Below are 15,757 nucleotides of genomic sequence, written 5' to 3' on the forward strand. Positions count from 1 at the left end.
ACACAAGACAATGAACTCAAATTCATAGTTACTGAGACTAGTTGCCACCATCTCCTTCAAGAATATACATTTAAGCAAAAGTCAAATCACTGATATTTTAAACTACTAAGCAGATTATTGTACGAGAATGAAGGAAATAAAGATATTTATATAAACCATGGTGCTTTCTGCTTTCTATTAAGTAAAGATAGGCAGTTGTTATAAGGTGGCCTTAATGCATATACATAAACTACAGAACACATTACAGACATTCCGTTAAATACATTCATTGATGATGAAAAATAAAAGAGTTTCGCAAGAGATTCACACCTTAATGACAAGAACGGAATGTGCAAATCTCTTGTTAATAAGTGATTGATTTGATCTGTACAGGGATATACAAATGAGCTAACTAGATAGATACAATTTACCATCTCAACTTCACCACCAGTCCACAATATCACAAGGGCTGGATACTTCTGCCACCAGAAGTGGGAAGCAAGTACTGCAACTCTATAATAACAACTCAATTAGCCGACTCCGCTTCTGGCTTTTATGTCACTAACTTCAACTGGAACAAGGGATCCAAGACAACAACAGCATACATTAAAATCTGTCTGTTGCAATCACTTACCGTATGTGAGAGTCATAAGCATCAAAAAGGGAGTCTGGAACAATCAAAGGCAACTTATCTATGTACATGAAAAGCCTTCTCAGATTCTCCCTTGTCACTGTTGCCATGTCTACCACATCCCTCCTATCAGTGAATACCCACAGATCACCTGAGTTCACTCTCTTCAGACTGTCACGGCAAAATGGGCATGATTGTGATATAGTTCGCCTGCAAAATTTATCAGATCACTTCAAACTTCAACTAAACCTACAAAATACTTCGACAACATGTTGCTGGGAGCTACAAGGTAGCAATTTAAAATAAAGGGTAGCTAAATCTACACCAAAACAATGACATATACATGTGACAGTCCTAGTGTTCTGTTTCAAACTAGAAACAGACACAGATGACGTTTACTCAATAGCTGGTAGGATTGAATACTATCCACCAAAGGGTCTTGGCTTCAAATCCTCCAGGTGTCCATTGTTATAGGTCATTTTCAAGTAACCATTTTGTTAGCTGTCAGCAAACTACACAGTATAGGCAGATTAGCTCATAGAAACTTTAGCGCAGACGATGAATAGTCATCCCAAGTTGACAGTGCATGATCCCATCAACCAATATTCAATAAAAATGACCAGAGTCTGGTTTCATAGCCAGACCCTGAAACCCACTTCTACTCTCTTTCATTTTCAACCACCACACAAACAACAAATAGCCCATAATAGTTCCACAGGAAAACGGCAAAACAAATTGTCTTTCTCGTAAATCAAGGTACAATAATTAAGAAAAATTTAATTTCTATGATTTAGGAAGACCTTTTGTGCTTGCACATTCACATATAAGAACAACAGACTTCATTAAAGAGATGATTGCAGAAGGCAAAATTGGTTACTGGACGTTTTCATTCGCAACATGGATATTCAAGAAACGAAAACACACAAAATCCAGAAACAAATATAACTAACTTTTTAAGCCTTACAAACTACAACAGACTGAAGAGTTAATATCATCATAGTAAAAAATTACACCAAGTGCCAATCAGCCAAGTGGCATTCAGAAGACATAAACGCAAGACACATTCCTCCACCAACTACTTAAGCTAACTATATCAATTCAAATAAATAGTTTTCTTCTAATAAATAATTTTACACCACCATACTAATTTTGTTTTACTACATTAAATATTCACATTCAAGCAGTAATAACAAGCGACAATCAAACCTTCATATGCACAGTGCCGTGTAATTGCACCTGCAATCAAGCACAGAACGTTCATAGTGAGACTTGTAACTTCCACCACTTAAAGCCTCCATTCGCAAAAAGACACTAAACCAGGTTATAAACAATTACTACCAAAACGAACTGAACAAACCCAAAACCTTCGACAATTGAAATTTTACTATGGCTGAAATATTGTACTCATTTTGTAGTGACTGTGTTCATAATCCATGAAGTCAGAAAATCTAATAAACAAACCATAAACATAGAGTTTATTGTTAGAGAACACAAAGAATCAAACCGTATAGAAACAAGTCAAACAGCTATACATCTACATGCTGGTAAAAGAATGGGAAGTGCCACATATTAACACACAGAGAGAGAGAGAGAGAGAGAGAGAGAGAGATACAGAGATTATTTGTTGGATGAAGTACCATTCTCGGTAACATTTCAGGCACATGGCATGGTTGCAGTTGGGTAACACAATCTTAGTATTCATGTCCATGCATATTCCACATTCATCTTCTCTTTCAATGTCTATGTCAGAAGACTGTCTATAATCCTCATCATCTCTTCTGCGATACCTCTCCATGCATACAGCCTTTTGCTTCTTATCCTCAGTGTCAGTGATACCTTTCTGAAGTTGCAATAAAGAGGGATAAATGACCGCTGCTCAGAGAAGAAATTCAACGTGTCAGCAACAAACAAAAACTAATATGCAAACTAACTTAATTTAGATTAAAAAACAAGGACAGATATACCATAGAATTCTCTAATACTTGCTTTTCTTTCATGTGTAGACATGGTGGTTGTCCCATCCACATAGACCTACAACATGAGGCAAATTCTTCATCTGGTCCAAGTCCCTCATTTCAATATCCACACCTAAAAATCAAAGCACCTTACCTTGTAAATTAGGATTCTTAACAGTCCAAGGGCTCCAGCAAGATGACAATCTGTCCATTGCACCAGAAAAAGAAACAAGTGCGCTGCCGGACTGTACGACATTCTCATCTGAAGGCACGCACCATCATATTCCCTTGGAAAATCTGACGCCCTGCACATCCCAATTTTTTTTCATGATCAACCAATAACTAACTGCAGTAAATTAGCTTTTACAACACTAACTAGTATATTGATACTTGATGACAATTTCAGACAGAAATGTCATTGCAATATTTACAAATGACAACATTGCATTCAGCTTGCTCCTCTAAAGATATTTCGCGACAAGCACATCAAAAGCACTACATGTTACCAAACCAATAAATGTTATGTAGCCTGTCACCATATAGTGTAGCAGGTATTAAAGATATAATAACGCAATAGCGTTCAGAGATTAAGAAACCATAATATAACATCAAAATCATCAGACAACGAAACAAGTACTCGGAGAATTCACTCCCTAAGCGTTTTGACACTTCCACACACAAATTTCCCCACACCAGGCACGCACACAAAGACACAGATAGGAACGATCAACACTGAAAATCAAATTATCCACGCTTTATCGGTAAATTAAATGTACCCTATTTATAAAGGAAATAAATATTCAAGGATTATAACTAACCAGAGCCAGAAGAAAAAAGCAAACCAATGAGAAAAAATAAATAAACAGGGCTAAACCCAGAAGAAGATCATCATCGTACCCAGAAAAACCCTCACTTAGCAATCACCAACCACTTACCCCCAAGAGAAAAAAAAAACGATTTTTCATGAAAAAAGAAAAAGAGAGGAGGAAAGGTAACAGCCAATGACAGGCCACCAACCTTTCGCAGCAGTGATCACCTTAAATTCAAATAAAAAAATTAAAATTTAACATAGGAAGGAAGATGACAGTTAAAAACAAAACCCAGAAAAAAGGGTGAGAGGAGAAAACCCACAGGGTGTTGGCGTGCTGGATGTCAGCTTCAAGGACTTTCAAGGAGTCCTTGAAAGACTTACGCATGGAAGCTACGTACATCGCAGCGATCACACCACAAAAAAACAACAAAAAAGGAAAAGTCTGTGAAATGGAAGAAGAGACGAAGAGAGAGATTGGTTTGGTGAATGAAACCCTTCTGGGCTATATGTCTGGCTCTAGTTTCTGGTAGAGTCACAGAGACAGTGAAGAGAAAGCAGAAGAGAGGGAAGAGAGAGAAAGAGGTGCTTCGTGTTGCTTCTATGCTGTTCTTGAAAGCCAAGACGGTGGGATTGTCAGGACACGTGTACGCATCAGCACCGTCGCCCTTCCATTATTCATAAAAAAAATATTTTTTTATGAGTACTATTTATCTTGTTAATTAATTATACTATTAAAATATCTAATAAGTTCAACACACAAGTAGCATAAAATATATTGAGACTCTCCACCACACTTTAGTTTATACTCCTCTATTCTGTAATGTCCAAGTCCAAATTATTAAAAATTATAAATTCTTTATATTTAATTTTCCCAACAAAATTCATATTTAATAATTGTATACTTTTTAAAATTTTGTTTCTTCATTTAACTGATGAAAAAGGCGGTTCAACTTTATGTTGTTTTTTAGTAAGTTTTTTTAAGTTTTATAATCATAATATAAAATATATTCAGTAAATCATTTTCTATACGTATTATTAAAACGTATATTTAAGATGATAATGTGTATCTTGACTTGGTTAATGTGTATAAATTTAAAAAGAAATAGTGTGAAAGTTAAAAATTATGCTAAAAGTGATTATTTATTTGATGAAAGAAATTATGAGAGAGAGAAAGGAGTGATGAATAATAATGGGTGCCTTATCCAAATTTGCACCTCCTTCTCTCTCTTTCGATGTTTTGTTTGCCACTTTACCTTTCATGTTTTTGGTAGCTTTGCCTCCACGCACGCGCTTTTGGGGTGAGTGGCTCCACTTCCACATTTATATCAATTTAATTATGTTCAAATAAATGATTATAAATTTTAACATACATATTTATCTAAAAACATATTTAATCATTAGAAATATATTATAATAATTATCGTAGAAGATGGAATTAGTTTATGATATCTTGTAAGCAAGAGATGTTTAAATGTTATTGTAGGAAGAAAGTATGGGATACAATTATTTTGGGTTTTAAGATTATACTTAAATAGAATACGGCAAATTCCTTTACTCTAACGGCTATAGTATGTAACTTTTATTTCTACTTTATTAACTCGATTGTGATATGTTAACTCAATTTTATACTATCTTAATCATATAACAACTATTAAAGTTTACGTGATACCTTTAATTACATACCACTCCTTCGTTATTGGATTATGTACTTTACTTTTATTTTTTATTTTTAATTAATTAAGAATAAACAATCTCAAAGGTCATTACAAAAAATTCCTTTATTTAGAAACTTTGTTTATATTTTCAAAACAAAATTTTATTATTGGGGTTTCTGCCCTTTTGAGCCAATTAAAATGTCGATTAAATTCAATTGAGATTGGTCTAAATAAATCCTTCGTTTAAATTATTTTAAACAAAAACTATAATTTAAAGGTTAAAATATGACAAAATCTCTGATGTCATTCGATTTGTAATTTCGAAATAAAAATTAGAAATATCTCACATCACAAAATTACAAACTTTATAGTTCAAGAAAAATTAAGAATAGATTTATATTTATTACTTTTTTATTCTTAATATATTTCTTTGAAAAAAATGAATTTTATGTATTGTAATTTAATTATATTTTTAATTGACGTAAACTTTCTAACACACTCTTTTATTATGAAAATAAATATTTTGAACATAAAAATAGGAAGAAATCTATTAATAAATACATAATATTATGTGATTCAATAAATCTTATTATAATAAATTTTGATATTATTTTGAATTTACCCTAAAAGTAAAAGGCAAAGATGTTAGTTAGGTTATTACCTAATGCTTTGAATAGTGGAAAAATGCATGAGAAACTAAAGTTATGATCCTCTTTATTAGTGTAGTAGGTATGTATGACTTCATCAAAACTATCCAACGCCTAAATTTAATAACCATTCGGAGAGAAGAAAGAATATTCACAATAGAGTAATACCATACTATAGTTCATAGCATCTTTTTCAGCCATTTTTAATTCATTTTTTCTTCATGATTCATTTAATAATGTCAACTATATATAATGCAGGACAGAAGCTTGAACATTAAATATAATCCATCTTTATATTTTATTTAAAATGCCCTATTTTTTAATCATAATGTGACAATAAATATGCCCATTTGGTTAAAGTCGTATGAGAAAAGAAAAGAGAGAATTTTAAAAAAAAAACCCTTACATTTTAGAGGAAAACCCTTACATTTTATGAGAAAGCCAAAATGATAAGAAGAAAATAGTTTATACTATTATTTATATTTGCCCTTCACCAAATGAGACAATATTTGTTTTTCCCATCTCATTCCCTCCTTTGAATAAGCTAAAAAAATGAATGAATATAAGAATTTCTGTCATTCTTAAGACTCAATCGATTTAAGTTTATGTAATGGATTTTTTTCTTATCATACTTCAATTTTCCAACATAAGAGAAAAGATAAAAAGAAATAAAATTCTCTACCAATTAAATTTAATTGATGTATAAATTAATTTATACAATCTCTCTCATTTAGCTTTAATTTTAGCTTTTTGCTTATATGTAAATTACTATTAATTTATAAAAATTCATTTAATATTTTCCATATTTTCTTATTTTAAAAAGCGTTTACAAAAAAATCAACTCATACGTACTCATAATAGTTATATATTGTTGATTTTAAGTTTTGAATAAAATTCGATGGTTTTTCAAATGACAAAATAATTTATGTATCAATAGTATAAAACTTTTTCTACTTTCATTTAACTCCAAACGAATTAATCATGTGTGATAAATTTGCTAAGTTTTTGTAATAAATATTTTAAAAATCTTATCACTATTTTTCTTTTTGGTGAGAATAAAAAAAATTTCTTTAAATACTCTTACTTGTTACTTTCTTAGATTTTAGTACAGTTTATTTATACTATTGAGTTTTGGGGACGCATTGAACCTAAAGATGTACCAATTGAAGTAAATATTTAAATATTCGTACCTAAAAAGGTAAGAGGAAAAAGACTAAACAGATGAGATGAAATAAAAGAAAAATCTGCAACAGAATTTTGATTAAAAAAATTAAATAAAAGTAATGAATATAAATTAGTGATGGAAAATGAAAGAAACCTTATTATTTACAATTCTGGGGTTACACTAAAAATGAAGTTAGTATTGATATGGTTTTAAAAGAGTAATAAATGTGTAAGGTTTTTCCTTTTGTAAGGGACCACAAAAAGGGCTTTATAATGTAATAAATTAATTGTTCATAAATGCATAGCTGCAGTTGCAACTACATTCAGATCTACCATCCTTTCTTTCTCTGCCAGTAATTAAGATTTATCATTCATGATAGAACAGAGCCACCACCTTTTCATTTTTTTCTATGTTGTTTTTGTAAAATACTATGAATAACTGAAAATTGTTCCCATGATTTTGTTGCTGCAACATCCAACAATCAACCACTTACCTAGTTCCACTCATTTATAATTAGTAACTTTTTTGTTAATCGGAATTGATAATAACACAGAGAGGCTTAATAATTAGAGATTAATGATTAATGATTGGATTAATTGACTAAATACTTACTCCTTTGCGTTCCAAAATTATTGATGTGTAAGATTTGTACATGTAGATTAAGATTATATCTAAATAAGTATAGATTATTGTTCTGTTGAACTTTAAAACATCCTTATTTAATATGTAGTTATTGATGTTATTGTTTTAAAGACGTTGAGAAAAAATAATTAATAAATTTTAAAATTTACAAAGCATTAATTGGAGATGATAAAAAATTGTATGAATGGATATTTACAGTTTTTTTTATGAATACTAAAAAAATAAGAAAAAAAATAATTACTTAATAATTTAAAATTTGACTTATTGAAGTTATAGGATTAATATTTTTATAAATTTATTTTAACTCAATTCATTTAAATTTGTATTTTAAAAAGACCAAATTTTTTCTATTAATATTTTAGAAATTAATTTGATTTGCATTATATTTCAAACTTAACTTTTTTTTATTCTATCTTTATATTTCAATGTTTTGTTTTTAAATACTTTTATTTTAAATTTTTTAAATAATAAAATATGAAAATATTTACATACAAAAATATAAAAAAATATCTTTCTTTTTATGAATACTCAATAAATAACAAATCAGATTTTAAATAGGATGAGTAGTAAAGAGATACTACTTATCTAACTCCTATTATTGTTACTATGATATATACATGTATGTATGTATATATATAACATGAATCATAAACTTTTGAAACCCTTCATATACACTAAGAGTTGAAAACAAACTTACAGTGAATTCAGTGATTAACCACTAAGATATTTTATATAGAGATATAAAATTAACTTAATGGTAAAAGTTGAAAAGAGAATGTAAGAGATTATAAATTCAATTTTCTTCATCAATAAAATATTAACAACTATTATTGATTTAGAATTAAAACTATTAAAGAAATTTAAAAGTAAATCAAGATCTCATATTCAATAAATATAAAGGGTTAAATATGTTTTTAGTCCCTAAACTATTGGCCGTTTCTGGTTTTCGTCCAAGTAAGGTACAATTTGGTCCTCATTCTTTAGAAAAACGTTCGTTTTAGTCCTCAAAATTTTGTTTTTAGTCCTCGAAACGTTCGTTTTTTCGACTAAAACGAACGTTTTTTAAAGATTGAGGACTAAATTGTACCTTACTTTGGAAGAGGGACGAAAACCAGAACGGTCATAGTTTAGAAACTAAAAACATATTTAATCCAAATATAAAAATGTTAAATAACATAAAAAAAAAACTTAATTTCTTAAGATTTAAAATAAGAAATCGCGTTAATCTCTTTATTTCAATTTGATTAAAAACTCATTATTGTTGAATTTGTACATAAATTTTCCACAAAAAATCCCATAAAAAATAAATTATGATAGTGTTGAAATTCCCTAACAAGATGAAAATACCATAGCCGTTTTGGTTTTCATCCCATCATCATTTTCTTAACAAATTATTCGAAAAAAGAAAACTACCTATAGAAGAAAGTCTATTTTGTACTACTCGAAGCAAATTTGGCACTAGTCTTTGTTACCTTTTCATTTTATTCAAACTTTCATGTCAAATTTTCTTTCATTTTCAGAAGCCAAATTAAACCCAAACTTTGCCTTCTATCGCAGACACATACACTCTCATATTTAATGCATTTCTTTTCATTTTTTTATTCATTTACTGTATAATGTTCATATTATACTTTTATAGTTTAAATAATTTCTCTAATATAGTTTTTCACTTTTTATATTACATTGACTGATATTATACTTTCAACCATTTTTTATTACTTAGACTACGGTTAAATTCTTTCCTTAATAAGTTGTTTAGCTTTTGGAGTCTTTATTTATTAGATAGATGATTCTAAATTCCTAGATTGAGAAAAACATATTGAAGAACCTAATCATCTCTCTTTTAGTATTAATTATTCTTCTAAAGCGATATTATTTCTTTTCAATATCCTTTTATATTGTTGATTTTTATATCAGAATAATCAAAGTGTTATTATGATATAGTTTCACAAATTGTTGTGTTGAGGTCTTATAGAATTCAATATTTTGATTTCTAACTCTAGTATTTTCTGTTTCTTTATTTTGTAAAGATTTAGAAAATAGTTAATTGACTTAGGGTATGAGTGGAAGTAAATACAACTCTTTTATTAATGAAATGAAACTAATTTGATGTTGATATTTTCCTCTTTTAAATAATCTCTCATTCATTATATTTTTAACAATTTATTCTTAATAAGAATTAAAGATAATTAAAACTAACATCACTATTTATTAAAAAACATATTTTCTTCTAAACAATTCTAATTTAGAAAAAAAAAACTGATCGAGTCTTAACAAAATTTTCCTCTAAACAATTACGTTGGCTTGAACTAAAATTCAACTAATAAGTTTCAACCAAAATTTGATCGAGTCAACTTCGACTAGAATTCAGTTGAGTTGACCTTGGTTGAAATTCGACAAAGTTAGACATGACCAAAATCGAAAGAGTTAGACATGACTGAAATTTGGTTGAGTCGACCTCAGCCAAAATTCAATCGAGTCAGCCAATGCCAAAAATCGAGTCGACCTCAACAATTTAATCTCATCAACAAAGTGGATTAAATATAGTTTTCATCCAATTTAAATTTGATTAAAAAGAAATCCAAACTTAGTTTATATAATTAAATATAGTTAAAGTCGTTTAAAATGGATCTAGATTTTAATCCATATCCATTTTAATTGATCAACTAAATTTTAATCTAGATCTAACATCAGGTGGACTTCCAAGCGCTAAACTAGAAGTTGATCGCCCTGGAAAACGGAAAGTCTCTTCCATGTCTTCGACAAAGGACTTGTCCACTAGTAATATAGATATGATACTCGTCGGCTAGTAGGGAGTCCCCCAATAGGGCATCGTGGAAAAGGTTGGGTCTTTACGCACTAAGAAAACCTTCAGAAGGAAGGCCTACCCAACTCTTAGACAGAGCGTAGCCCTCGATCAGTTCGACGCAAATTCTAAAGAGATTGAAATGTCAATCCGATGCAAAACTAGAGAGATTCGTGGCTGATCTCGCTACTCAAAGCAAGATCACAACAAACAAAGACATCACGACCCCTATTAGGATGGAGAGTTAGAGACGTCTCAAAATTCTACTAGACATCCCGACAAGTGGATAAATCCATAAAAATGCCAGGCTTCCCCAAGTACACACCCTCAAAATTTCTAAGATAGAATCGACTTCTTGTGTCCACCTAACATCGAGGATTTTCACCCTTTCACAACATAGGTAACTCAACCAAAATCCCAACAAAACGATTTCCAGAATGAAAAACTCTTTTTTGTCATATCTCTACTCAAGTGCCTGAATTAGGAACATGCCTAATATGTGCTTGTCGAGATGCATTGCGACATATGCAACGTGCATTTAGGAGTCTGATACATGAGTATTAAGAGTCAAATACTACTGACCTATGTAAAACATGTTCACGAATACATAATGAAGTGTCAAGAGTATTAACTGTTTAACCTATTGCATCATGTCTTGAAAAGTTGTACACCATAATCGCTCTCTAACCATTCGCTGGACATATTGAACCCTTCCTACTAAAGGGGAAAGTCTAAGTTTCTCATTTTGTCACCGATAAAATGAAAGGTAATTCATCAACCCTTTGTTGGAGTAAGATTGACGAGAAATTTGATCAATTTTAATTGAATTATGAACATGATGATAAAAAGAAAAAGGAGATTATCCGCATGCTCTTTTGGTTAAAAGAATTCAATGTATAAATAGTTCATTACAAATATTTTCCAAAATGTATTTAATGCTCTCACCTTTTTTAAAATTAACCACAATATTAAAAACGTTTTTTATTTTTATTACAAGTCAAAGTAACGTTTGAATAATTTTAGAAGGACATGACGTGGTTATACTTATATGTTTAGGATTATATGATGTGGTTGTACGTTCTGTGTTATAAACTATAATGTTCTATGATTTTAGATAATAATGGAAAACTGTTATGGTGAAATTTTTTTACCTAAACTTTAGAAAATGAATTTGAAGTCATGACCTGTGTGGTAGACCACAAAATTTTAAAAATAGTTGTTGAAAAAGTCTAACAGACAATACTTTTACACTCATTATGCAGTGATTTTTTTTATAATGTTACTTATTCTTTTAAGTTACATTTATAAAATTGTGATAGTATATTATTATCTCTATTTTTTTTTCACGCATAAATTTTGTTTTGAGCATGTCTGTTAAATAGACTCCAATCGACCTTCTAAACTCTATAAGAGATTCTCGTATACAACTTTTTGCATAATATCTTTCTTTTTACGAATATTAACTTTAGCAAATGAAATATATATATATATATATATATATATATATATATATATATATATATATATATATATATATATTATTCTTTTGCATACACTCATTTATACCTCACAGTTGAAGAAGGGAGTAACATAATCAAGGTATTACGTTGATGAGTCAAGATGATTCATAAAGAAAACATAGTATTAATGAAATATGAGTTTAACTAAATATGCACTCTATTAAACATAAGCTTAACCTATATAATTATTTTATATATTATTTAATTTCTTATGTCTAGTCAAGATGAAATTTACATTTACATTTTAAATTTTCAACCACTACACACAAACATGCACACTTATTATTTTGAGATTAAAGAAATATTTTTTGTATATCTCACTCATTACTTAATAATAGTTTCCGACAACAAAATTCTACCCTCCCACTTTTAGAGGATACAAAATTCACCATAGACCAATAAAAAAAAGTGGAGACGATAATGTGGGGGACAGAACAATAGCACAATATCAATGGCTAAAGTGAACGAGGTTTCGACGTTTTGAGGAATGAAAACATTAGAATTTACATGCTGACTCACATCACTGTCATATGTTGTTGGCTCTGTAACTCTAATAACACAAAAATCATACGGATTTTACTTAACAAAAAAAAAAACAATCAGATTGCAATAGCATTCATGAAGAATTCAATAGAGTAAAATAAGATAAACATCTAATTAGCATAAACAATTTCATAATAAAATTTGGAAGAAATTAAATTATAATTAAGTCAACTTTAACAAAAAAATCCACGAAAAGAAATTATAAATATAGATTAAAAATATAATTTTTGAGATTTTTATTATGTATTTATTGTAGCATTAACTGTTTTAACTAATTAAATTTAAGCTGATTTTAATATCAAAGTATTTCTCGATTGGTGGATAAATTACCTTTGTATGGAGATGAAAACATTGAAGCGCATAATCAAGAAATTGTTTTAAGTGCCTTACATCCGAAACAACTTTACTAATCTTGTTTAAGAAATACGTATTTTTTTTTCCAATTCGTTAATATTTGATATATATTTAGTTTTGGTTATATATGAGATAAATAATTAAACTATTCAAGTTAATTTGTAGATTTGATTGGATCTAAAAATTGAGAACTAAACAATAACTGAAGATTGGTTCACACCGAACTGATTAGGTCCTCGAAGAACTTTTGACATTTGTGATCTGTGACATGAAAGATGGAACAATTTTTACTATATTAGTAAATCCTTTTCCGAATTTCTCTAAATATGCAAATTTAAATATTACTAAGGAAATGTAATGCCTTCTAACACTTATTAATATATAAGATACGTGGTTTTTTATATCTATTACATAATATTATCCTTCATTTTTCTTTTTATCTTATATGACATTAAAGTTACATATTAGAATTTATATATTTCAGTTTATTATTTTTAGATATATTGTTTCTTTTGCTATGGTTATTAAACTCGTTAATGTTTAGTTTTATTGTGAACATAATTAAAAACGTACCAAAAAACTCTCTGAACGGACGTCAGGTGTCAAGTGGAGGGGATCCGAAAATTAGATAGTGGAATGCAGGTGTCGGCAGACATTCGTTTGACGTGAGAAGCAAAACTGAGTTTTTAGAAAATTTACGTTACACTCTCTGCATGCACCTTCTTCTCCAAACTCTGATATTCTCAAATTCTCCTCATTCTCTCTAAAAGCTCTCCCTTCTCTCTACCAATTCTCACTTTTTCTCTTCTCCGATCACCGTTCAGGCACCGTAGAAGCACTTCCGGCGTCCAGAGCTTCAGTTTGAACCGAATGGTTTCGAATTCTGAACTGGTAAGTTCTTCTTCTCGTTAGCCGTTCGTTCTCTGGCACATGCAAACCAAGTACTGGTTGCATGAGTTCATAGTCTCATTCTGAACCATTTTTGTCTGTTGTTTAATTTTGGTTTGAAGAGTTGTTGAGCATGGAGGGTAGAAGGAAATTGTAGTCAGGCAAACTGTATTGTCTCTAGGAACGTTCGTTCACGCTCAGAAGTAAGGGAAGCTTATTAATTTAATTTGTATGATTATGTGTGTTGCATGAACGTTCATTAACTTGAATGAATTAATATATGATGGTTGATATGTTTGGATTGTATGAAGTATGAAAATTGATTATGATATGAATGTATAAAGTTATGAAACTATATGTTAAGAAATGAGTTGAATATAAATGAATTATGAATATGAAATTTCCCTATGATAGTGTACATTCGTCAGTGAACGATCATTGACCGTTCGGTAATGCTAATAAACTTGGTTAGAATTGGATTCTTTCATTTAGGAAGAATCCTAGTTGAGGACGAGCGTCTTCGCGTTGTAATAGTATGCTTGAACGTTTGGCCAAGCATAGTTGTATCTGGATATTCTGTGATAAATTTAAATATATCTATATATATATTTCTATAGTTTCGTTTATTCTTAAAACACTACTTCAATAGTATCTTATTATATTTATCAAGCTTTCTAATATAAGTTTAGTAGTACTCGGTCTTACACCAAGCACTCTCACTGAATAGTGTTCGGTCTTACACCAAGCGCTCGTACTGAGTAGTGCTCGGTCTTACACCAAGCGCTCGTACTTGTCTTTGTTATAATCTATCTTGATGAAATGGCGTTCGTCCAACTTAAATAGAGTTTTCTCTCTACGGTGCTCGGTCATTGACTGACATTCGGTGTTCTTGATGCTAAACTCAAATAAGCTAAGTATTCACAAGTGTTCGGTTTCTTCATGTGAATTCTTCTAAGCATTATTCTTTGAATGTCTTGAAGTGTCTATATATATCTTGGTTCCAACCTAGAGCCTTAGTACTTGACATGGATTTTTGGTGTTCGGTCTCTCAAGAGTCAGTTCATCTAATTGGTTCACTTTGTAAGTAACGTTCGTCCTAATAGTTCCCTTGAGATATAATTGTACTTGGTTTCTTTCTCAACCCGATAATAATCCTCTCGGTCTTAATCTATTCTAGAACTGGAGACCTCTCGGTCTCGTTCCAAACGTTCGTTCTTGTTCTGAGTTAAAGCTTAAAGTTCGGTATTCGGTACCATTAGTGATCCTTAAACGAATAGTTTAATTGAGATAATTTATAATGAAAGATGAAGAGAATGCGATTTGGATTGAAATGTTGTGGATTATGGACGAGCGTTCCGGGAAGGAATGACTCATGAATGAATATTGGAATTGGTAAAGTATGAATGTGGGCATGCTAAGCTGGCGGTTTATCCTGATGTTTCGTGAGTACTCGTCCTCACGTAGAGGAGGGTAGGTCATGTGTGGAAACGGTAGGAGATCCTAGTCCTTAGGGTTACTTTGGACAGATAGGACTAATCTCGGGTGGCAGCTGTTGAGGGTATCCCAGTTACTACATCACCCGGGTGCACGAACGCCTGTAGTTACACAGATTTCATACAGTCCGGACAGTCAGTCTAGTATTAGGCTTTGTATGAAACGTATGATGAAATATATCTTGTGTGTTTGATTGTGTGAAAATGTATGTTTATACATGAATTAAATTACATAAGCTTACCCTGTGTTTCATGTCTTATCTTGTTTTGTACGTTCGTCTTTGTTATTGCAATGATCATCTGTGTGGATGTGAGCAGAAGGAGACGAGCTGTTGGAAGATGTGTTGGAAGAAGAGAACTTGGCCGAGGTAGAAGTGAAGACCGAACAGTAGGACGTTCGGTCAGTAGTTTAGTTTATAGTAAGGTGGTCGTTCGATCACCTTCTCTTTTGTTAGTATGACTGTTCGGTATTTTTTCTTTTGTAAACCGTTCGGTCAGGTTTGTACTTTTGTACAGCTTTAATTTCTCGTATTGCTTTGTAAGGTCATTCGACCATAACCGTACATTCTTCTTAGTGTAAGACTGATCTGTATATTATTAAATGTGATTATTCTATTATATAGTTTAAACTGTATTTTTGGGATGTTACATTTACATTCAAGAATTAA

At 30.5% G+C, this 15,757-nt stretch overlaps 1 protein-coding gene across 1 annotated transcript; it reads right to left on the reverse strand.

The window, feature by feature from the left end:
- Positions 1 to 250: 250 nt before the first annotated feature.
- LOC124838729 (E3 ubiquitin-protein ligase AIRP2-like) lies at positions 251 to 3,961 on the reverse strand. The gene is made up of 5 exons (XM_047314405.2): positions 3,697 to 3,961; positions 2,720 to 2,870; positions 2,575 to 2,641; positions 2,248 to 2,482; positions 251 to 820 (listed from the first exon to the last, which is right to left on the reverse strand). Exons 1-5 carry the CDS (start codon positions 3,774 to 3,776, stop codon positions 610 to 612), a joined length of 744 nt encoding a protein of 247 aa, XP_047170361.1. The 5' UTR covers positions 3,777 to 3,961; the 3' UTR covers positions 251 to 609.
- Positions 3,962 to 15,757: the final 11,796 nt, after the last annotated feature.

The sequence above is a fragment of the Vigna umbellata genome, chromosome 1, assembly GCF_029865625.1.
Source record: "Vigna umbellata cultivar VRB3 chromosome 1, Vumbellata_1.0, whole genome shotgun sequence".
NCBI classification, from domain to species: Eukaryota; Viridiplantae; Streptophyta; class Magnoliopsida; order Fabales; family Fabaceae; genus Vigna; species Vigna umbellata.